The 26,409-nt window shown below is 36.5% G+C and overlaps 1 protein-coding gene across 1 annotated transcript in view; it reads left to right on the top strand.

Moving 5' to 3' along the window:
- Positions 1–26,409, top strand: part of LOC124613789 (Down syndrome cell adhesion molecule-like protein Dscam2) — a 273,808-nt gene that overhangs the window by 99,395 nt on the left and 148,004 nt on the right. Inside the window, exons 10-12 of the mRNA XM_047142510.1 lie at positions 11,635–11,783; positions 21,648–21,779; positions 23,929–24,226. Of these exons, the coding sequence (XP_046998466.1) occupies positions 11,635–11,783; positions 21,648–21,779; positions 23,929–24,226 (579 nt within the window). The remainder of the gene's footprint in view (positions 1–11,634; positions 11,784–21,647; positions 21,780–23,928; positions 24,227–26,409) is intronic.

The following is a 26,409-nucleotide window of genomic DNA, read 5'->3' as shown; positions in this document are numbered from 1 at the left end:
AAAATGGCACCGCATTTTGGGACATGTTAATTTCAATTATCTAAATACTTTATGTAAACATCAATTGTTAGATGGGGTTCCTTCAGAACTAGAATCAGAATTTATGAAATGTAAAATCTGTATCGAAAACAAAATGCATAATGTTCCTTTTAAAAATAATAGAACCAAAGCAAAAGAAATCTTAGAAATTGTTCACACAGATCTAAATGGGCCTCACTCAACTACTGGAATGCATGGGGAAAGATATTTTCTTTCTTTCATTGATGATTACAGTAAGGCAGCTCGTGTTTACACCATAAAATCTAAAGATCAAGTATACAAATGTTTTGTAGAGTATATTAATGAAGTTGAGAATCTCACTGGGAAAACTGTTAAAAAGATAAGATGTGACAATGGGAAGGAATATTTAAATGAAAATGTCTATGAATTTGTGAGACAAAAAGGAATTGTATTGAATGCTTGTCCACCTTATGTGCATGAGCTTAATGGTACTGCTGAAAGGTATAACAGATCCATCATGGACATGTCACGGTGTCTGCTAGCCGAAGCGCGAGTAGACAAGAGATTTTGGCCTGAAGTGGTTTGTGCAGCAGCATACCTCAAAAACAGAACTTTAGCTAACACCATTGAAAAGAAAACTCCTTATGAGATATTACTGGGAAAAAAACCTAATGTTAATCATTTGAAGTTGTATGGGAGTAGAGTTTTTGTAAGAGTACCTGAGCAACTGAGAAAGTCGAAATGGGATAGGAAAGCCGATTTGGGGGTTTTAATGGGTTATTGTGAAGTAGGCTACAGAGTGCTAATAAATAATAAGATAGTTGTTGCTAGACATGTGGACATTGTTGAAAGTGGTGTTAAATGTATTGGGTTTAAAGATTATGATTCAGTAAGTGAATATTCTAGTGATTCTGAACACGAAAGTATAGAAAATGAAACTGAACTAATAGAAAAACAGAAGGAAATTGAGAAAAATGAAAAGCTTTCTGATAATCATGAATCAGAGAAAGTACTTGAGTTGAGGAGATCATCTAGAGAAAGAAAACCAAAAATATTAAATGATTATGTTTACAGCAATTTTATTTATGTAAACTTTTGCAGTGCAAATAGTCCGGAAAGCTTTGAGGAGGCGATTAACAGTGCCGAATCAAATTATTGGGAAAAAGCGATGAATAAGGAAATTGATTGTTTGAACAAAAACAAAACATGGGAATTAGTAGATAAACCAGTTGATAAAGAAGCCATTGATGTAAAGTGGGTTTTCACAAAGAAATCAGAGGGTGTTTACAAAGCAAGATTAGTTGTCAGGGGGTTTCAACAAAAAGAAATCGTTGAGGATATTTATTCTCCAGTAACCAATATGCAAACATTAAAGATTTTGTTGTCATACTGTTGTCAAGAAGGTTTGGTTATAGAACAAATGGACGTAGAGACTGCGTTTCTAAATTGTAAAGTTTTATCTGAAGTTTATGTAAAGCAGCCAAGAGGATATGATGATGGTACGGGTAGAGTCTGTAAATTGTATAAAGCATTGTATGGTTTGCGAGAAAGCTCACGAGCTTGGTACAATTGTCTTGACGAGTTTTTAAGAAGTTTAGGTTTTAAAAGGAGTAAATATGATTATTGTCTTTATGTATTGAGAGATGGAGATGTCTTGATTTATTTGATTATTTTTGTCGACGATTTGCTCATTTGCTGTGTGAGAAAAGAAAAAATTGTTAAGATTAAGAACTTATTGTCAAAGCGATTTAATATGAAAGATTTAGGTGAGGTAAAAAGATATCTTGGCATCGATATTAATTATGATTATGAAACAAGAGTTATGAGTTTGAGTCAAGAAAAATACATTGATTCGTTAGCTGCGAAATATAAAATTGAAGATTCGATCTTGTACAAAACTCCAATGGAAGTAAATTTAAAGTTAGAACCAGCGTATGAAGATTGTAATGACGTTAGATATAGAAACTTGATAGGTGCACTCTTGTACATAAGTTCGGGTACTAGACCAGATATTAGCTATAGTGTGAATTACTTGAGCAGATTCCAAAGTTGTTACAGTAGTACTCATTTTAAATATGCTTTGAGAATTTTGAAATATTTATATTTAACTAAAGATTTGAAATTAAACTATTGTAGGAATGAAGGTGCTGAGATATTAGATTGTTTTGTGGATTCAGATTGGGCAGGTGATAGTGTGGATAGAAAGTCAACTTCTGGTTATGTAATTAGATTATTTAGTAATGTTGTATTTTGGAAGTCAAGAAAACAAGCGAGTGTCACAAAGGCTTCAACTTTTGCAGAATATGTAGCATTGTCTGAAGCTGTTAGCGAGGTGAAACTTGTACATGATATTTTAGACATTTTTAATGTTAAATTTGAAAAACCTATTGTCATATATGAAGATAATTCAGGAGCATTAAATATAGCGAAGTTTGGTAATTTCACAAAGAATTCAAAATATATAGAAGTACATTACCATTTTGTGCATGAGTATTATTTACAGGGACTCATTGATATTGTTAAAGTAGATTCGAATGAAAATGTTGCAGATATATTCACAAAGTCGTTATGTAAAGAAAAATTCATTAAAATTAGGAATATGTTAAACATCGCGATATAAATGTAAGGAGGCGTGTTGGAATTGTAATACATTTATATCGGATATCGAGTATGTTCGAGAAATATCGATTGTGGTGACAGATGTTTGTGTATATATGTGTGTGTGTTGAGGCGCATTAGTCAGTCTTCGTGCGCCTATTTTAATAAAGTCAACATGTGTATATTTTAAATAAAGTGTTTTAAAAAGTAAAAGTGAGAACTTGATTTGAAACAGTATTATCTCCCACCATAAGAAATGGCACATCCTCGTTTCTTCCAGGAAGTGATCTTGGTGTGGGATGAGCAGTCTTTCCCTTAGAAAATCGCTCACCCATCTTGGAGCGGCTGAAGAATCACACACCACCATATGATTTTGTCGGCCATCTATTGCACCAATACAATGTGGCAAGTGCCACATTGTTTCAAATCCATTTGATACTTCTTCCCGTTCTGCTTTTTTAGGTGGTTCCTAAAAAAGTAAGAAAAAATACTGTCAAAAATTAATCGATGTTTTAGTAAGTAGCTTTGGGGGGGGGGGGGCAGTGTTTTAAAGTTTACATTTTGCGTATTTCAGAATTCATCATAAACATCTAATGTGCACCACTTAGCCACCTCTGAAGAGGGTAGTGATGATAGCAATGATGGATCAGATGAAGTATTAATCAATGCAACTGAATTCCAATGTACAATCTTTCATGAAGAAATTCCAGCTGTCACAACAAACATCTTTGCACCTGCAGTGCTATCACCCATCATTTATTTATTTATTTTATTTTGATCCAACATCAACTGATTACGAAAAAAGGTTTTTTTTGTTCCAGTCTTCTGGATAAGTCAGGGCCTTACTTACTAGAGTTAGGCCTACATATTATTGCCTGGCACTTTTATCTACACAACTTTTTCTAAATTTAGTTGAGAGAACAATGTTACATATATGGACTATACATAAAAACAATTTGTTATTGCAATACTTAGATTAAGGAATCTATAGTTTGTGACACAGTATTCAGATCTGAGATTCAAATAGGCTATTTACCGTTTGTGACACAGTCTAATATCTGAGATTACATATATTTTTAGATAGATGGCGTTCCATCATACGAGTAAACTAAATCTAGAAACTCATGTACTGAATATACAGGCTTGTTTAGGAGCCATAATTTTAATTTCGTTTTTAGTTTTGTAATGGGCAATTTGGAGACATTACGATGGAAGCAATTCAGTAGTTTTATGCCTGTATATTGAGGGCTTTTCTCATAAAGTGTTGTTCTATGAGAGATGATGTGGGGCCTCTCTCTACCTCTAGTGTTGTGATCGTGTATTTCTTTATTAAACTTAGTGTTTTGTTACTGTGTACTGCCATAATGATTATCTTCAGTACACACAGGTTATGAACAGATAGTATTTTAAATCCTTTAAACAAATTTCTGCAGGACTCCCTGGCACATTTCTTTCCCATAATTCTAAGTGCCTTCTTTTGTAAGATAAGTACTTTTTTCATATTACCTTTACTGCTGGATCCCTATAGCTTAGATGGGATTCAAATAGGCCTAGTGCAAAATATATTTGCCTCAGATTGGTGATGTTACAAAAAGGTGTCAGTTTTCTAAGGACATATATGGTAGTACATAGCCTTTTGCAAATAGCATTCACATGATCAGACCAGTTTAACTCTGAATCAAGTGTCAGGCCAAGAAATTTGGTTGAGTATTGTTTTTTAATGTATTCGTCACCCGTTAAAATTTGGTTTTCAGGTGTTTTTTGCCTCCCAAGATCAAATTCAGTATAGACAGATTTATTTGTGTTTAATTTTAGTTTGCTTTCATTAAAATACTGCAGAATTAAGCCTGCTGCAGTATTGGATTCCACTTTGAGCTGCGAATAGCTTGGATTGCGGCATATTAACGTGGTATTATCTGCATATAAGATGGCTGTTGCATGGTTTGTTATGGACTGAATATCATTAACTTATATAATAAAAAGAAGTGGTCCTAATATTGACCCCTGTGGAATACTAAAATTTATGTCAATGGTGTTTGATTTGTATGCTCCCTCTTTAGTGCTAATAGACACAAACTGCTTCATATTTCTGTCAAGTAAGACCTCATCAGATTATGGGCTGTGCCTCGAATGCCATAGTTCCACAGTTTGTCCAGCAATATGGTAGTATCAACACAGTTAAATGCTTTTTGTAAGTCTAGAAAGATGCCACATACATGTTCTTTATTATCTATTGCTTGAGTGACACCTTCGATTAAGTTGGATGCTGCTGTAATGGTGGCTGACCCCTTGAAAAACCCATACTGCGCCTTAGAAATCACTTTTTTTGCATACCAGGAAGTTCCAGATTCTTATGTATATTACTTTCTCAAAGATTTTGGATATTATTGGAAGAACAGAAATGGGTCGAAAGTTTGCTACTAGATTTCTGTTTCCTTTCTTAAAAATAGGCATAACTCGGGCAATTTTCAACTCATCTGGAAATAGACCATCTTCCATATGAGAGTTGATAACTGTTGATAAAGGTGATGCAATTTTATGTATACATTTCTTAAGAGTGCCCAGACTAAGACATCCTGCTGCATGGGAATTCTTTAAGCTACTCACCATTTTAATTATTTCTTCTTTACTTGTTGGCATCAAAAATATACGTCCTGACACTGGTGTTCCTCTGAATTTGTATTTATGATTTTTAAGCTGATTGTTTACGCTGGAGCCAACAGAAGCAAAGTAATTGTTAAATAGATCTGCTATCTTATTCTGATCAGTTTCTATTGTGTCGTTTATCAGCAAGTGAATTTTCAGTTGTATATTTCCCAGATTTACCTATTTCTCTGTTTACTAGTGACCATGATGTTTTAGAGATATTATTTGAGTTCTGAATGACACTTTCAAAATGTTTCTGTTTTTCTGAAATTAGGAGGTATACATAGTATTTCTGATACTTTTTGAACTCTTCTTTTAATTTTTTATTGCTCAAGTCATTTAACATAGCATACTCATACCATCTTATTTTTTCTCTAGCCTCAGTGACTGAACTTGATATCCAGTTTCAGGTTACAGCATGTGACGGGGCAAGCTTGGTTGAGAATGTAGAATAGTTAACTTGAGAATTTGCCGTAACTATGATGTGTTGTTAGAATACTTTTCCGATCCACATTCCTTAGCATATTATTCAAATGAGTTATATTTTGGTCTGTATTCATCATAATATATCTATAGCCACTGTGTGTAGGAACCTTCTTTATGTGGACACTTAGTTCTACCACATGGTGGTCTGACAAAGCACTTATAATAACAGAATATGTAAGATCGTAAAAATGAATACTAGTGATTATGTTATCTATTGCAGACTGGCATGTTTCAGTCTCCCTGGTTGCAGTGTTTATCAGGTATCTTACATTATATTCAAGCAGAGTATTCTTAAATAGTTTAGTGTGTAACTTATATGCTAATACATTTATGTTGAAATCTCCTATAATTACTAACTTGTTCAGGTGTGATATAAAAACATTCTCTATCATGTCACAGGACTTTGTTAAGAAAACTTCGAAGGTTCCACCTCGCGCTCTATATAAACATATAATATAAATTTCATCATTTGGTACCTTTATACATGCTGCACATAATTCAGTTGTTCCTTCTAATGAATATTTACTGACATTTACAGAATTAAAATCAAATGTGCTTTTTACATACATTGACACACCCCTACCTCTGATAGAAGTTCTGCAAAACTTATTAGCTAGTACCATGTTTAGAGGTTTAAAAAGTTCTAATTTGGCATCAGATAACCAGTGTTCACTAATACCAAACCCATCAGGCATAGTTTCATTTACAAACACGTCTAACTGTTCATATTTCTTGCTCAAGCCCTGTACATTCTGGTGGATTATTTTAAAGTTTTAAATACCTTGTTGTAGATTTCTGTGCTTTACCAACTTAAATGAGGCCATATCACAATCAACTGCACGTTCCCCATTGCTTTCAATATCTGTTAGAGGTCCCAATTTTGAAAAGAAGAGCAAGAGGACCACTGCTACAGAGCAAGTTGTAATGTGCATGAAGTCAGTTGCTTCATCATTACAAAATAAAAACCAGTCAAACACTACAGACAAATACTCTGCACTGGCAGACTGGTTTCAGCTGAAGGGAGAGAAACAAAGAATGAGAAAGTGCTTATTAAAGTAAACAAAAAAATTCTGATGTAATGAATAACGCTAGAGAAATGCTTGCTGCTACAGCAGAAACAGTGACATTATTTTATGCAGCTGAAAATGAGGCTGCAGGTGCAGAAAACACACAAATACCGACAATGTGTAGTGAGGAAACAGAGTGACATCTTTTCTTAAAAAAAAAAAAAAAAAAAAAAAAAAAAAACAAAAAAAAAAAAACCCTTAGAGCCAAAATCAGTCAATATTTTTAACAAAACTTATTTCAATTTATCAGTGTTTTTATTTTAAGTTTAAGGCAGCAACATTTATTATGTTCATATTGGGTCTTAAAAAGGAATTTTCATTGCTTCCTTTTAGAGGGAAATTCTGGCAACATATACTATATCTGAGTGTAAGTGCATATATTTCAAATGTTTTGGACAACCTATACTATTTTGCTTAAAGGTTGAGATATTTGGAAACTACTATGGAAGTCAGAGACCTTAACAATAACTTTCAGTTTCTTGCCTCCATATAGTGGGTTACTGGGAAGGAATTGAATATGTAGTAAGTGAATGTGTACATGTTTTAAGAATGTGTAGTAAGTAAAATGACACTACTTACTTTTACGAAATCCGTCACACATTTACTATAACTCAGCACTCTCTAGCACAGTTTCACTAATCTTGGACAGTGATATTCGATGAGAGTATGTTAAATTTGTACAATTATCACCTGTTGCCAAAAATTAAAGGGGTACAAGAAGTTGTTCTGTTGGTGACAGTGCAACTCAAAAATTTGTCTTTCCATTGAAAATGTGGTGCTGCTAGGCTCAAGAGTTATTCACTCTGCCCACATGTCATTCTGACAAAATCCTCGAAACCTTGACTATCTTCAACACAGAGCTCCTCCAATAAGCTCCACAAGATTCACTTTGTGTCAAACACTTTCTGGGCAGCAAGCATCTCTTTTTGGGTTGATTTTCTTGACAAACAATTACACCAAGAATTATAGCTCAAATTGCTAATGCATCTTCACAATCAGAATCCATTTCTGTTGCTTTTATGTAACAAAAAATAAAAATGCCAAATGTGTGTTTACAAGAGTTTGAAACCGTTGCCAAACTTACAACAATTGTATGATTTTGTTTGTTGGAGTTGGTTTTTGGTGTGAAGGTACCTTAGACCACTGGATGTAGGCTTTACACCTTTTTTCATGTATCTGTGTAGGTATTTTATCATTATTGTTCCACCCATGAAACTCTCACACACACTAATGAGTAGAAAGTCTTAAGTTTCTTTGTTAATCACTGTGTTATTGCTTAACCATCTAGTTCACATATTAAATCTCACATGAGTGACAAGCTATAGTGCCTGATGGTTGTGCTCATTATGTGTTAATTAAGTGTACTTGCAAAATATTTTATCCAGAGATCTACAATCATCAATGTAAAATACAATGCAGTTTACTTTTTAACATTAACCACAATGATTGATAACCAAATTTCAAGACAGTTTGCACAAGCTAGCACCTGAAACAGCACGCAAGTGCAAGTTCTTTCTGTATTTACCTGTTTCTTACATAATTGACCCATCTGTGATAAACACACAAGTATATAGGGTAGATCATTTCTTTAAATTAAGTTTGACATATATGACCCTTCGAAAGACACAATAAGGTAAGCAGTAATAATGTTACAAAAGGAGGAAAAGTAAAATTGGATTAAAGTTATACATAAGTGGTAAACTGACAGATTATACTATCCAGTAGACATAACAAGTGAAACATAAAAGAAAGAGACCAGTGGAAAGTACCATATATGTTAAAGGGTAATATTCTTAGAGCATATATCACATCTAGATATTATATTTCTAGGAGTTAGAAACACTTCCAAACCAAAAGTGTATCTACATAGTTGTTCAATCTCACATTGCATCACACATAAATTTTACAGCCCTTGGAGGGCTTTTCACTATGATTTAGAAACTTCCAAACTGTAAAAAGACTAGCCAGAAAAAAACTGCCTCAGAGGCTCCTTAAGCTTGGACGTGTATCTACTAAATTTACTTCTGAAGGGAGAACATTATAAACTTTTCTGCCAGTGTACTGCAAATCTCTTTGTACCATCATCAGATTTCACAATCACCGCAAAAGTCATGCTTCCTCTTTGTATTTTGTTCATGGTATTCACTATTTACAACTCGGTATTTTTACTAATAAAACACATCAGCAAAGATAGATAGTTAAATCAAATGATGACAAAAAAATGATGCAAGAGCCATTACCTGGCATTTCCACGTAGTTAAAATTAGAGAGAGCACACTCATCAATTTTTGCATATACATGCCTGAAGTAGGTTGTGATCTAAATTTTAATTCATTTTTATGACTGGCTTACTATGAGCCCTACATAAATAACAATTTTTCTGTGCCTTGTGAATAGAACTAATAAGAAGTGGTGGTGATTGATAGTTTCTGTTTCTTGAGTAATTTTGGTTATGTTGATCAGATAATGGTCAAAATCTAGGTGCATGTCATGTGTTACTACTTAAATCACCAAAATAAGATTTTATTAGACATTAATTTCAAGTAATGTATGACAAAGTAATAAATTTTTCTTTCTTTTTTTTCTTTTTTTTTTAAAAAAAAAGAAAGAAAAAGATAGTGCAGAATAGAGCGTCCACAGTCCTTTAGTACTACAGGCCCCAGCATGACGTTAAACCATCCCTGTGTAGCACATCTAACTAAGAAAAGGGTTTTTATCAGTAAAACAACAACTCTGAATATTGTTAGACTGTAGAATGAAATGTAAAGATGATACAAAAGTAACAGTTAAGCTTATGTCTCACTTTTGCATTCATTCCATATCTGCGACACGTGTACACAGATATCTAGATTTTGCCCTCTTCAGAACACTTTAGGATTACTTGAACGTTTTGCATCACTGTCTGACAGACGTGATGGTGGTGTGCTTATGTAATGTGTCTGGACATTCTGCTTGATCTGTGTATCAGATTTGGTCTTCCACACTATGCCACAAACCACACCTTTCTGTGTATCCCCATTTCCAAAATGTACATGATCCAAGTTGAAATCGTTTTGGAACACCCTGTCCAATGGACCACAGGTTTCATTGCCCTGCTAATGTTGTTTTTGGAATAGTGAGAAACAAAATGCAGAAATACTTAAGTTGTTTGTAGATAAAGTGCTTAATGTCATTGCCGTGGTAGTACATGAGAGATAAGTGGTGGTTATTTAAATACAGAGTGTGTCAGTAATGTGTCCTTATTTTTCTTCTCATTCTTTCTATGTCTTCAACTTCAGTATTTGGAAAGTGTCCTAGCTGTTCATAGAAAGCATAATGCTCATTATAGGTAGATAACGATATAGAGTATGGGTCTTATTTTTAATTAAATTATCTACAATCTCATGATACTAGATGCTAGTGATGCCTCCGTATGTTCTCAACTTCTTGCCTGACTGATTCTTTGCCCAGTTATTAGAGAGGTAAGTGGAGCCCTTTCTTTGCCCAGTTATTAGAGAGGTAAGTGGAGCCCTTTCATTACACTCCACACACATTGCCACAAATCACAAGCTGTGTTGTCCTTTTTATACACTTGTCAAGAATTGTAATTCCATGCATAATAATAATAATAATAATAATAATGTAATACTTATTTAATACTTACTTTTTCAGCAATTTGATCTCTGAATTCCTTCTCTCTCTCTCTCTCTCTCTCTCTCTCTCTCTCTCTTTCTCTCCCTCCCCTCCCCTCCTCCCTCCCCCTTTCCCCACTCCTCCCCCTCCTACTGGTTGCTTCTACGATTATGAACACAGGTCTCCACACTGCAGCTATGCAAGTGTCTAAATGATGGGAATGTTGTTTCTTTAAGTCGTTTTCTCATTTGAGCAGGAAGTCACCCATTCTTTTCTTTCTGTCTCCTCCCTCAACTTCCTGTAGTTTGCTGTTCTATCTGTTGACTCATGACAGATTTGTTGTTGGCTGAAGGTACAGTCAACCTGTCAGGAATGTTATCTTCTTGCAATTAGGCTGCAAGCACATGTAAACAGGTAGATCCTCACAAAAGGAGTGTAAAAGTAGCCTTTTCTGTATTAACTATAGCCTGTAGTTTCTCTAATTTTTCCCATTTTTGAGACCATTAATTTTTATGCTAATTTATTCTCCAAGAGAAATCTGGATTCTGATATATGTAAAAACATAAACATATCAGCTACAGCACAACAAAAAGACTTTCACAATTAAAGCTTCAGCCATTGGCCTTTGTCAACAGTAGACACACACACACACACACACACACACACACACACACACACACACACACACACGAGTGCGCGTGCTCCGCCCCCCACACACACAACTCATTGTGTGTGTGTGTTTGTGTTGTTGACAAAGGCCAGTGACTGAAAGCTTTAATTGTGAAAGTCTTTTTGTTGTGTCTATCTGTGACTCAGCATCTCCACTGTATGGTGAGTAGCAACTTTGCTTCTCATAATATTGTTACATTCTGTCCTGGATTTTCTATTGTTTGACAATACTATTTTTGCCAGAGGTGAGAAGGGGGAGGTAATAATACCCATAGATTCCTCCTACCCCTTGAATCTGTGCTTATGTACATGTTTGTGATAAATGAACATAGAGAAAAATGCTTTGCAAATCAAACTCATCCCAAGAAATATGTAAGATGCATACAGAGAAATGACTGTGTACTATATCTCAAAACTTAAATGTTTTCTGCTTCTGGGTATATGCAAAAAAGTACTAGATGTTTGAATAAAGTTTTGTTATTGTAAATGCTTGATCTCTTACATTGCACACAACCATCATTACTTACACCTTCCTAACTTAGTGTCATCCCCACAGGGTATCAGTGAAACAAGACCCAACTCCTGATGGGGTGACAGCAGAACTACAAATAGCAGCAGCTGAAGCTAGTGACAGCGGAGCATACTTTTGTCAAGCCAGCAACCAATACGGCAGTGACAAGCAGCTGGTACAGCTTCTTGTGCAAGGTTAGTGTAGAGGTTGCATGATAATGTCACTTTTGCTACATCACATTAACTTGCTTGCTTCTAAAGACACTGTTGAGGAGCAGTTGCACTCATTACTTACATACATCATGTGAACTGCTGCTATATTGAAGAAAAAGCAATTTTGAGAAACTGCATATACAGACTTTGATTAATAATTAGTGTTGAGGGACAATAACATATTTCTGTCTTGCTTAGAGTGTCTGTACATGTGTAAATGTGTTGAATGAGAAACTTGTTGTATCAGTACCTAGATGGCGTGAGCTGGTAGGGTCCAAGGACTGTGGAAGGGTGACTGTTCAGTGTGTGATTTGACTGTGGTGTGTAATTAGAGTCAGCACAGGATACAGTGACTGATGTGTAGTGACAAATTTTTGTCCAAAGTGCTGGGCGAGTTCATTCATCTGTTCGGAAGGGGAGGCCAATTCATGATGCGCTGCAGTGAGAGAATCAAGGCACACACTCTGCAATCTTTCTCAAATTATTTTACAGAAACTATTTGGTAGAAAAACACACTTTTACAATACTTATAGCCTCATATGTCAGCTTCATGATAATGTACCCATCATTTTGTTTATGGTCATAGTTATAGTGATATTTGCATTTAAGTATGACAAGATGCAAAATTGAAAAAATTTGCAATGAAAAATAGGAGTCGCTATGATTTTGCATTAGATGCATATTGAATAATATGTTGCTGCATAGGAAATTTAGCTTACATATTGAATTTTTCTTTAGACTTGGGTGAAGGACTCTATCTGTCACTAATCTCGAGAAAATTGATCTTGTGTAGCACATTCATTTGCGATTGTAGGTGCCAGTGATAAAGCAAGTGTGAAATATTCACAGCATTCCTCATATTTCATAAACAGTTTGAGATACCAAAATGGGATTTTGGCAAATGATAGCATGCAAAGAGGAGAGTATTTTGCCATGTAGTTATTATGCTAAAGTTCATTATCTACCATTTTATTTCAGTAATTACAGACTTTTTCAGTTGAAGAATATAGTTTTGTGATAACTGCTGAAATGAGAAATGTTGTGATTTTTAGAACAACGCAAGTGGAGATGTAACACATTTATATTTGTGCATAGGATGTGTATTTTCATGAGGTACTGACTTTACTTTTCCTTGCCATGTAGCAGTTGCTTATAACACTCAAAGCAACAGTTGGTGAGTATTTTCTGCCATGTGATTGCAGGAGATTCTGAGGTGCTGTACTTTTCCTCAGTTTCCCACCTAATAAACCATTGTTTCACAATTCTCTCACACTTGCGGCAGCACAACATTTTAGTGAGGTGACATTTTGTAAACTCCACTGCATTTTGGCAAAGGAAGAAAATTTTAATATGGCAACAGAGAACTGAAGGTTTTACTCAGAATTCACCACTCGTGATACTTCTCTGAAAATTACAAATGGTTAACAACCCAGGCGAAACTAAAGTTCTGTTTTTGTTGCAGTTACATCTGGATTCTTTTTAGATACTAACCACAGCAGAGGTGATGTTAGATCTTTTTGAACTGTGTGTGGGCATGGAGGGTCTCCACTTGATATTTACAAAAAATTTGGCCATAGGTTCAGATTAGAATCACACTTCCCTTCCTTTATTTGGCATTTCTCCTATAACCCCCACCACTACTGTTCAGAACTGGATGGTGGAGTTTGCAGTTTAGTCTCCCCATGCCCCTCCCCCCCCCCCCGACTCTTCCTCTCCATCACCCCTCCCCCCTTCCTCTTTTTCCAACTCCTGTCCCCCTTTTTCCAACTCCTCTCCTCATTTTATCCACCCGTCTCCCTTCCTATCTCCCCTCCCTATCTCCCTTTTCACCGTCACCTTCCTCTCCTTTCCTCCCTCCCTCCACCCACTCTCTATCCTTCATGTGCTCTACCCTTAAAACGCCTTTCATCTTGTGCAGCTGCTGAGTCATCTGGCGAAGATCTGTCTCACACTATCCTGCTACCCCCTCCGTACCTCATGTGTCCTTCCCTAACATCTCCCACCTCCCACAGCTCACGAATCTAAGTGCTGACAGGAACAATATGCCAGAGAATGGAAAAGGAAAATTAGGATGTGTTTGATAATGACCATTTAGTCTTCAGGAAAGGTAATGGCAGCAGAAAGGCAGGTCTGATGCTGCTGGTGATAATGGGAGCAAGACTGAAGGAAAAATCAAGATAACATTTATAGGATTTGTCGACCTGGAAAAAGCGTTTGACAATGTAGAATGGTGCAAGATATTCAAAATTGTAAGAAAAACGGGAGTAAGCTGTAGAGAAACACAGGTAATATGCAATATATAAAAGGACCAGGAGGTGAAAAATAAGACAGAAAGACCAAGAATGAATTGCTAGGATTAAAAATGGTGTAACACAGGGTTGTAGTCTTTCACCCCTACTGCTCAGTCTATACATCGAAGAACCAAAGGCAGAAATAATAGAAAGGTTCAAGAGCGTGATTAAAATTCAAGGTGAAAGGATATCAGTGATAAGATTTGTTGATGACATTGTTATCCTCTGTGAAAGTGTAGATAAATTACAGGATCTGTCAAATGGAATGAACAGTCTAATGAGTACAGAGTATGGATTGAGAGTAAACTGGATTAGCTCAGGCAAAGAGGTGATCCTGGCCAAGAAAAGTCTCCTGGTATTAAACATAGGCCTAAATTTGAGGAGGAAATTTGTGAGAATATACATTTGGAGCACAGCATTGTATGGTAGATAATCTTTGTCTGTAGGAAAACCAGAATAGAAGAGAATTGAAGTGTTTTAGATTTGGTACTACAGAAGAATGTTGAAAGTTAGGTGGAGTGATAAGCTAGGGAATGAGGAGGGTCTCCTCAGAATTGGTGAAGAAAGAAATGTGTGGTAAACACTGATAAGAAGAAGTGACAGGATGATAGGTCATGTATTAAGACATCTGGGAATAACCTCCACAGCAGTAAAGGTAGCTGTAGAGGATAAAAACTGTAGGGGAAGTTAGAGATGGAATATATTCAACAAATAATTGAGGACGTAGGGTCAAAGTGCTACTCCTAGATGGAGAGGTTAATGCAAGAGAGGACTGACTAGTAAGTCACAGTGCGTCAATGAACACATAAGCATAATGTAAGTAAACATTACAACATTGTACCAGCAACTGTGTGGGTTGAATGACAAACAAGTGTCGGTGTGGAAATTTTTCAAATGGTATCTCGTAAACTACTCTCACTAGAATCCTGCAACAAACACCAATGACATTCTAATTTACTCTACTTTTAATTTGTTAATGTCAATAGTCATTGTTCCATTTTTTAAAAATGTGTGCATGATTTAGCATAATTGATTATTTCTACTGCTTCATCAAAAACTGATTTTAGATTTGGGGGAATCTTCTTTATCTCAAGTGCTTGTCTATGCAGGATACAAACTACAGTTTGGTGCCTTACTTTATATCAATGATACCACTTCCACTATTTTATCAGTCATTGCTGTGGCCCCATCTACAAATATCAATATAATCATTCCAATCAAGATGTTTCATATGTTTATTTATTAGCCATTCAGCATGTTTACCAGGCAATTGGCTTCATCAAAATACATTTTACATATTTCATAAAAGTATAGTTGTTACTAATTTTTACATTATACATTATGCATACATATACATACATCTTTTTAGTAGTTAGTAATTTGTACATTTTACTCACATCATTATTTTACATATACATAAATACATATAAATACGTAAACTTCTTACTAATCAGACAATTTCAGCAATAATAATTATGCAGTTTATGTTCAAGAATTAATTATACAGTTTCACACATTTCGTTAATGATAGTTAAGTTATTTCATTGTTTATACATTCCTTCCAAATTACTTCCAAGATATTCTTTAATTGAGTAGTATGCTTTATTTTTAAGCCATGTGTCTAATACCTCCTTAAGTTTAAAGAAGGTGAGGGTTTTGACTGATTGTGGCAGTTTATTATATAACTTTAGACTTAGGTCTTTGTGACTGTTGTGTGTCAGTGACAGCCTAGAATATGGTATATCAGAATGCAGTTGTTTCGAGTGCTATGCAAATGTAAATTCATTCTCTGTGTAAATTATTGTATATTTCCTTCTATGTATATTAAGCAATTATACATATAGAGACTTGGGAGGGTCATTATGTTTAACATACTGAAGTGCTCCTTACAGGTTTCTCTTGGACCCAATCCTTGTATACATCTCAATGCATTTTTTTTTAATATAGCTATGACTTAGTCAAATTAAGTGGTTTGTCTGCAGTACAATAAGGCTGCAAGATCATTAATTTCATGCAAAACAGTATCGTTTGTGAGTCGCACTGTAGAAATATGCTTTTCAGATTTTTCATCGAATGCACATTGTGTTATGTCTGTCACATATGGTTTTATTAAATTCTCAGCAATAGTGTTTATTTTACCCATTTGCGCAATGTGATAGCTGGATCAAATTTGATGCCTCTGTGCCTTTTTCATTCACAGTTTTGCTCACATACTTCATAGCTTTTGACTTCTTAATAACGTACGAAGAGTTATTCATTCTTGTCTTTGCAGTCAGGATGTATAGTTTCTGAAGGCCACTGGAGCTCAGCAGTTACCATGCACCTATTCAAAAGTAGCTTGTTACATAACATGCAAAGAGGTCAGCTGTTAGAATCAACTAATCAAAGATTGATGTAAGATTCGTCATACTATCTTTTTCACCTTTTGTGAGTTGTTTGATGTCTTACTGTTTGAAACCATGAAGCTTGAAGTCATTTAATGACCTTCTTGTCTCTCAAAGCCTTGATCAGGAATCTTTGGTGTTACATCTCCCATGTGAACTACCAGTGAACTTTCAGTGCAATATCTTGTTGCAACACCTTTAAGCCTACATTCCATTCTATCTTTTAAAATCAACAATTTGATTTTACAATTTGACAAACAGAACAGTATTGCCACAGGATATTGAATTTTACAACTCTAGTAAATAACAAACACGAATCAGATATACTGCAGTCAGAGAGCTCTGTGCAGATTGACTATGCTGAATTGGGCTATACATAGTAATTGAAAGCTTGAGTAGGAACTGTGCTTTGTGCTGCACAGCATTGGTTCATGTAGCCCAGGGCGTGGAGCATAGGCAGCAGTGAGGTGAAATCCTATGAGGTGATTCGAGGTGGATGCAGGTGAGAGAGAGATGGTTGTGGAATGTAGTTAAGACAGTTTTCAGTGACAAATGGAGGGAGAAAGCATCAGTATGGCCACCATGTGCATGTGTAGTCACCACATACCTACTTGTGCAAATTAAATTCTTTTGTTTCTGGTAGTAGAATTATTATGATGTTTTTGCCTCATTTTTGGCTACAAACTGAGAGGAAAAAATAACTTGATAAAACCATCATTGATATAATATTTGTTAGACTTGCTTTTCTCAACGTCTGACAAAACAAGACATGATGTGATGTGCTTTGTTCTTTAAGTTGTTGTTATTTTGGCAGAGCCCTCTCTGAGGTCTAGTAGAGGGCCAGGGCTGCAAGGATCACACCTCAAGTACCACTGCTGTAAAGTATCAAAACAAGTCACTGGAAGCATGTCGAATTTGCTGTTTGTCAGGTTATGTGAGCGAACTGGACACTCTGTGCACTTGATTCTTTGCTGCTGAAGATAAGCTCTAAATTACTGAGTGTTTTCATCTTGTTGAGTGCAGTCATCACTTGATGCACCAGCAGTAGGGCATACATATGTGACAAAGGTGCCATCTCTGTACCTGCATATGGAGAAACCTGCAGATATCTGTATCCACTAGCCAACGTAAAGACATATTTTCATTCTAAGTCATCCCTTAATGATGACAGGTTCTTGTTGTTTATCAGATCTTAATCTACCTGTTGTCACTTCATGAGCCAAACTGGGTCCCATCTGCAGACAGAATGCTTCTCTATTAACATTGCTTGTAGTTCATGTGCTATAGAACACACTGAAAATAGTTCCTCCTGTGACGTGCAACACTCATTTGTGTGGTTGTCTCACATACACACCATCTTCATGGAGCCTTCCACGGCTAGTATTCAGTGATAAGTCTTTCCAGTGTGTGCAACAATGGTAGGCCATAGGTGTAATGGGCACAACACCATTTTCCTGTGAGCACATAACAGCAAATATTGGTACCCAACGTAGCCTTTGGCTATTCTTGATTGAACCTTCTGGATATTGAATTTGTGATTATAATTGTTGGTACTCTTTATGAACAACAGGAGAACTGTGTTGAACTGACAGTGCCATCTTTCTGCCAGAAATGCAGCTGTTTTCCATGTTAATGGATTCTGCTATCACTGTTTGGTAGAGTGATCACATATTTACAGACTGGTGGGCTTTCAAACCAAAAACTGTTTCACAAAATAAATTAATGCTGCAGAACATTCACAGCAGTTGTTTGTTATGTCAGGATGTTGCAAGTGGATTCAGTGCCCTGTTGGCTTCCACTTGGCAGTTATGCAGCGCATTACTGTGGTAACAACATACTCATCTTTTGTGGGAAAGCTTAAATACCTCCCAGTATGTTGTTTTTACGATTTTTCACTAAATCATGGAAAGCATTTTATTCATTGGGAAGCTTATGCCTTCATACGTGGAGCTGCCATGATATTCCAGAGATTATAATAATGATATAAAGGCTGTGACTTAAATCAAGATACAGTTTTCTTAGTACTGTGAATGTAATCATCAGCACACCAAAGTCAGCAAGGGAGCTGCACCCTTCAGTGACCCCATCATGGATGGATCTGGTCTCAACTAAAGCTGTCAAGCAATGAATAGGAGGGAGGGAAGGCTTGGAGATTTGTCAACTGAATCAGATCACAAATGGCAAGGACCAAAAGATTTTCTCCAACTTACAGTGGCAATATTTGTGACTGCAGTGAAATCCAAACAGCAGCATGTCTCAAACAGTGCATAATGGGGAAAAAATGCATGCAATGTTCCCCAGTACTGGTCTGATTTATCTTATTTTCTGTGTTTTATAAATTAGTTTTAAAGTATTTGTTAGCTGTATGTTTTATACCTTATTTATTGAACTATATGCATATAAATATTGTACTTTTGTGTATTTCTGACATGAAATAAATATATGTATAGTGATAGGTATAAGCTTGTGCTTTTCATGTATGCTCTGCCATGAAGTTTCAGTGTGTATTATAATGACAGAAGCCTTAATTTTTTCTACTGAACAAAAATGTGTGAATACATGCTGTCACTTCTGGGATCAGTCTCTTACAAAGAATGTGCTGTTTTGACTAAAATATGAGCTTACTGCCTGAAATGTAGATAATATGCCATAAAAACATGAAAAACATGGTTAAATTTTTTTGTGTAGTAATTACTATATTTTGCAAGAATGTGCAGACAAGTCAATTGAAACAAAATAATTCATTTAGTTTTTGTTATCATAACTCTTGAAATTGAAAACTGTAATGGATAATTATGTTACCTTTGTTTTCTTCACATTCATGAAAGCATTATAAATGGCATGATATTGCATTACTCTTGTAAACATCTTCAGACAATGGTCGTGTTTGGTGAATAAACAGCAAAATTCAAAATTTCAAGTGTGCACTATTTACCCAATGAACAGTTGAGCTATTAAACCTGTAAGGACTTAACAACTCAACAGTTGCCAAAATGAGCATGAAAGGACATGTTTTTATTGGTATGTTAACAGCACTCACTAAACTGTGTGAAATAGTGCTTATTATCTTCAAGGAGAAGTTTGTATGAAGTGCTGTTTGATCAAAAAATGGAGTGTAATTTCTGACGTTTGAATTTTGTAGACAGAATGTGAACCAGGATAACTACATGAAACAATTTAATAGTTAAACTTCATCCAACAGAGATTATAAATTATCATATTTGTTTTCTGGTATAATAATTGAAGACGTGAGTGGAAAAATGGGCTAACACTCACCGTATTTGCTCTAATGTAAGTCACACTCGAATCTAAGCTGCACCTGAAAAATGAGACTCGAAATCAAGGAAAAATTTTTTTTCCGAATCTAAGCTGCACCTGAAATTTGAGACTCGAAATTCAAGGGGAGAGAAAAGTTTTAGACCACCCCTCCAAATCGAAACAAAGTTGGTCCATTGTAACATGAGACACAATTGAGGTCGAATGGATGATGATACAGCTACAGTAGTTTGGGTCGAGTCGTAAGCTTAACAGTTAAGCTTTGCCAATTAGCCATTGCTATGTATCAGGCACTCCGTACACATTTATACGGGTACCCTTCCTTTTTCATGTGGTTCGTGTGGTTTGAATCGATTGCTTATTTTGCTTTGATCTGATAAGTGCCATTCTCTTTGTTATATGTGTTTACGCCACTCTAAGCTTAAAATGCATTATTGTACTGTCGTGCATTGTTTGTCACATCCTGATAATGAGTGTTTACGACCTGTCGCCGCTCGCGGCATGGCTTGCTTTTGTGCATGCTACCGCGGCTTACAATAAGAAAAAGAGAGGAATTGTCTCATAAGCGAAATAACGGCAAGAGACTACTATTTGTTGTCACTTACACTGCTGCTTTCTTTGATAATGATCAACAAGAACCAAATAATAGACTGCGTATGATAGAAAATGTTCTGAATGAGAGTTTAGCGAAAAAAAATTTCCATTTGAAAATCTTTGCTAACGCCTCTTTAGTACATTACATTCTACACAGAAATTAGAGTCATCTTAGATTTAAAAATCTAGTCAGTTGCCGTGCTTCATTTCTGACTGTATCACTATTCAGCATAAGAATAATACGAATATAAACATGACACAATATGTATATTTTTCCGCGTTTGCTGTTGTCTTTACTCTAGTTTCGTAGTTTATCAAGCAGACTGGATTTAAATGAGATAGCAGCAAACACGAAAGAATACATGACATAATGTTTACATTATTCTACCTTTTCTTTTAATTTATTTACTGACGCATAGGTTTTGGCTCCAGTATTTATCTTTGTGCCTATAAACCATGCCTGTGTAGCGCTACATATATTCGACGGCAGAAGTTAATTGTGGCGGCACCTACCAACATTTTTCAGAACTTCTACTTACTTTGCACTCGATTCTAAGCCGCAGCTGGTTTTTTGGATTACAAAAACCGGAAAAACAGTGCATCTTAGATTTGAGTAAATACGATAAATGTAAAAGCTTAGGGATAAGTATTGCCATCTGTTGCTGGGTATAAGAACTATCAAAATTGACACTGGTCTCACCCCTAAATTCCTAATGTGATATTTAGGGGTGAGAATAGTGTCAATTTTGATAGCTCGCATACGCAGCAACAAATGGCAACAGTTACCTCTAAGCTTTTACATTTGAGGGTTATCCCGATTTTCCGAGTGTCTTCAATTCCCACACGAACTGAGATGAAATTGTAACTGACTGGGATGATACTCGTACTACTAGCCACAAAATAAAATTTGATAACAAATGTACAATCTGTCAGCTTTCTCTCAATAACACCTCAGAAGCAATTCCACTTCAACCAGTGCATGCAATTCTTAAATGCAATAATGGCTGAAGATTCATATGTGCCCTACACTTATCAACTCTATCTGTTTTTGTCAGGAGTTCCAAAAGGTGTAATGCAGCATTTGCAAATACTGAGTGGTACTTCATCTGCCCAAGCTGCGGCTGACTTTTTCTGTACTAGGCTTACATCTACAGTCAGTTCTGTTCTTGAATGAAATAAAGTGTATTTCTCCTAGGTTCCAAAGCTAGTAAATAATTCAAGCAGCCTGAAATTTGTGTAGTATTCCTTTAGACTGTGGGTACATAGAGAGCAGAGTTCTAAGACAGATTTCTGTATGACAGAGCCACCTCGCAGCCCAAGCAATCTCGAGTCAGTGATGATCAGCAGCCGATCAGTGAGTATCAAGTGGCAACATCAGACATCAGATGCTGCTGAGGTGACGAAGTATATAGTCCAATACAAAGAAGGTGAAGGTAAGCTTAAATGTATTGGTAAATTACGCACCTATTCAGCTTCATAAAACCAATTTCATGTGGTTCTTTACCCATATGTATTGTTATTGTGGATTATACTTTAATTTCACAATAATTTATAAGAAGTAGGCACTTTGCCACACTTTTCACATCACATAAAAAGAAAAGAAGCAAGATTATAGATTAATCTCACAATGACATTGACATCATTAAGGATGAAGTGTCAACTCTTGCGAGGTTGGGGGAAGGGATTTCTGAGGGTTATGTTTAATGTGCCATTATGACATTCAGCTGAAGTGTCCACTCCATCCTACTTTTCCTGCTGAACATCGGTTCTATTGTTCACAGTAATTGTAAAAGTTAATTGCTCCAGTTATAAGGTGCATGCAAAGTGGAATACAGTTTACGCAATTTAAGGTCCAGTGCAAGTAGAAAGATAAAGGAAGCAGATCCTGCAGGTTAGAATACTACCGTGACTGGCTTCTCCATTTTAAGCTATGGCTGCTTTCAGAGCTGTGTCCATTATCAAGTGGCAGGCACGTATACAAATATGCTAACATTAAATGCAGAGAAACAGTTCTTAATGTTGCTATAGCCCTGTATATCATACTTGGATACACTGTAATTGGATAGATAAAAGATCTACTCAATACTGATATTAAAATTTGCGAGCTTTTGGAGCCACTGGCTTTTTCCTCTGGCAGAGGGCATTAGCTTCGTGGTAGTAATACCAATGCAGAAGCTGTACAGAATTTACATAATAGCTGATATGTAGCATGTTTTGTTTCACAAGTATATGTTCCTCAATTACAAGGCTGATTATGTGGCAGTTGGGCTTGAAGGGGAAGGAAGAGGGGTGAAGGAAAAGGACTGATGAGGTCCAGGAAAAGGGGTAGAGTATGGAAAAGTCACGCAGAAACACTTGTTGTTGGGGACTGCATCATATGAGATTTGAAAATCTGGGAGCTTAAAGATGGGAGGTAGGGTAATAAGGAAGACATAGATTCATGCACAAGTTAATTAGAATAGAAATTTAAGTGTGTTTGTGATAATGGCGTGAGGGGGTGGCAAAAACAAACAGGTCAGAAAATGTAAAAGGGAGTGAAGAAAGGAATTGTAGCTGGAAGAAATGCTGACACCAAAAAATTGATGTAAATTGAGGCCAGGTGGGTGGTGAGAACCAAGGATGTGTTGTAGTACCAGTTCCCACATGAGATCTCTGAGAAACTGGTGTCTGGGGGATGATTTCAGATAGCTTTTTGGTAGTCATACCAATGCTTTGCTGAACAGAATTTACATAATAGCTGATACACAGCAAGTTTTGTTTCACAGGTATACGTTCCTCAGTAGAAGTGGTCTCTTTCAGAATCGAGAAATTCTTGGACACATTTCCCAGTACATTTACTCCCTAATGGTGTTTGTTGCTGACTTGCAATTTGCATAGTCGCAGTTAAAGATGTAAAAAATAATCATCATATAGACTTGAACTCCTTCAGAATGGAAGCTGGTATTCCAGCTTTTGCACCAAGTACTAATTAGTTGAATAATGGGGGAAGCAATAGATAGGAGAGATTTGAAGCAGTTGGGAAAATTGTTATGACTGACATGTATCATTCAGAATGTTGATTCCAGTATACAAACAGTTGGCAGGCTACACATAGCTACTGAGTAAGGTGGCACATGATTAGCTCACTGGACTCATATTTGTTATGATAGCAGTTCAAATCCCTGTCCACCCATCCCAATTTAGGTTTCCTAAGTCACATAAGGCATATGGTGGGGAAGTTGCTTCAGCCATATCCACTACAGTTTCCTTCTCCCGCTCTGTCACCAGTGATCTTGTTGTTGACAGAAGCTTAAATTCTGATCTTGTTTCCTTCCTTCAAATACTTCTTTTTCAACAATGTTACAAAATTTACACAATTAGATGTGTGGGTGAAATTAATGGAAAGTTATATTTTCATCACATTGCCTCAGTGATTCAGGTTTACATCATTCACCTTTTTGCATATTCCCTTTGATTTGCTTAATTGTCTTATTCAGTTATTGCCTTCTAGCATAATCTTATTTGTAAGTGCAACCAAAAAATTCTGATGTAGCAGTGTTTTCATGTGTGAAGTAGTACAGTTATTATTCTTTTGTTTAACAGGAATTTGGCAACAGCTGGAGAAGACTGAATCACCCTTGCAACTGTCAGCAACAATTGAAGACCTGAAGCCAGCCACCCGTTACACATTCCGGGTGCTGGCAGAGGGTCCGGCAGGGCAGAGTGTGCCTAGCGCAGAGCTGTCCGTGCGTACGGAACCCCAGAGACCAGCAGGCCCACCTCTGAATGTGTCTCTGAGGCCAGTGTCCTCCACAGAATTGCTTGTCACGTGGGCACCCCCACTGGCCGAGTTGCAGCATGGTGACATTCAAGGCTACAATGTTGGATATCGTGAAACTAGGTCAGCTGATTGTCTACATCAAAACATCCCTGAAGAACAGAAGTCATTTGCACGTTTATTTTCTAAGTAGTACTTGCATCTGTGTCTATACAAGAGTGAATATCTATATATTTGATTTATAGCTATGTTACTGTCTTTTCTTTTGGTTTCAGCAAGAGTATTTATCATACACATTTTTGTTTGTATCTTGGCTGTACAAATGTCAGAGACTTCGGTTACATAAGCACTTTTATAAAAATGATGCAGTAGAAGTATATCCTATGAGTAGATAAGTCAAAATCAGAACTTAAAATTTCTTCAGATAGAAAATATAAAACCAGTCAGACTGTTTCATCAGTTACTGAGGAATACAGAGAGATTTGCAAATGAACATGCAGTTATAAAGTGGCTCGGTGGTAAGTGGTAAAGTACCAGATTGCAAATCCAGTCTCATATTGCTTCTTTCACCTGTGTCAATGTTGGTTGATTTGAAAACTGCTGAGATGCCCCGTCATTCAGAATCCACATTAAGCTTTAGGTCCTCCTGTAACTGGCTGAGTAAGTCTGTTTAATGGTCAAAGGAAAGCACCGGCATACCACCTCCAACAGGACCATGCCTAATAAAGCAGTGGAGTGTTGAAAACAATCTTTGGACTGATAACTGCTGTGATGTATTTTAATTCATTTCTTAAATTAGTTTGGTTATTTATAGTGTTACATAGAATCTGGAATCAAGAGGAAGTTTGTCAACAAGAACTAACACTTCACACTGGAAACATGTTTATTAGGCACACACTAAATACAAACAAATGAACTGCATTCTTGAGCAGAAAGTCCTCCTATTTACAGTGAGATGACAAAAGTCATGGGATAGTGAATGCCCATATACAAATGGCGGTAGTATCACATACACTAGGTATAAAAGGACAGCACAGTAGCGGAGCTCTCATTTGTACTCACATCATTCATGTAAATGGGTTTACGACCAGATTATGGCCTCACAACAGGATTTAACAGACTTCGAACATAGAATGGTAATGAAGCTGGCTGCATAGGACATTCCATTTAGGAAATTGCTAGGAAATTCAATATTCCAATATCTACAGAGCCAAGATTGTGCTGAGAATACCAAGTTTCAACCATTACCTCTTATGATGGGCAACACAGTGGCTGACACCCTTCACTTAACGACCAAGAGCAGTGGCACTTGTGTAAAATTATCGGTTCTAACAGACAACACTGTGTGAAATAACTGCAGAAATCAATGTGGGATGTACAATAAATGTGTGTGTTAGTACCGTGTAGTAAAATGTGACGTTATTGGGCTATGGCGGCAGATGACTGATGTTAGTGCCTTCGCTAACAGCATGAAATCAGTAGCGGAGCTCTCATTTGTACTCACATCATTCATGTAAACAGGTTTACGACCAGATTATGGCCTCACAACAGGACTTAACTGACTTCGAACATAGAATGGTAATGGAGCTGGCTGCATAGGACATTCCATTTAGGAAATTGCTAGGAAATTCAATATTCCAATATCTACAGAGCCAAGATTGTGCTAAGAATACCAAGTTTCAACCATTACCTCTTACCATGGGCAACACAGTGGCTGACACCCTTCACGTAACGACCAAGAGCAGTGGCACTTGGGTAAAATTATCGGTTCTAACAGACAACACTGTGTGAAATAACTGCAGAAATCAATGTGGGATGTACAATAAATGTGTGTGTTAGTACCGTGTAGTAAAATGTGACGTTATTGGGCTATGGCGGCAGATGACTGATGTTAGTGCCTTCGCTAACAGCATGAAATCAGTAGCGGAGCTCTCATTTGTACTCACATCATTCATGTAAACAGGTTTACGACCAGATTATGGCCTCACAACAGGACTTAACTGACTTCAAACATAGAATGGTAATGGAGCTGGCTGCATAGGACATTCCATTTAGGAAATTGCTAGGAAATTCAATATTCCAATATCTACAGAGCCAAGATTGTGCTGAGAATACCAAGTTTCAACCATTACCTCTTACCATGGGCAACACAGTGGCTGACACCCTTCACGTAACGACCAAGAGCAGTGGCACTTGGGTAAAATTATCGGTTCTAACAGACAACACTGTGTGAAATAACTGCAGAAATCAATGTGGGATGTACAATAAATGTGTGTGTTAGTACCGTGTAGTAAAATGTGACGTTA

This window comes from Schistocerca americana, chromosome 4 (assembly GCF_021461395.2).
Source record: "Schistocerca americana isolate TAMUIC-IGC-003095 chromosome 4, iqSchAmer2.1, whole genome shotgun sequence".
Taxonomy (NCBI): Eukaryota; Metazoa; Arthropoda; class Insecta; order Orthoptera; family Acrididae; genus Schistocerca; species Schistocerca americana.
Note: the sequence above shows the minus strand (reverse complement) of the source record. Positions and strands in the feature narration are given on the sequence as shown.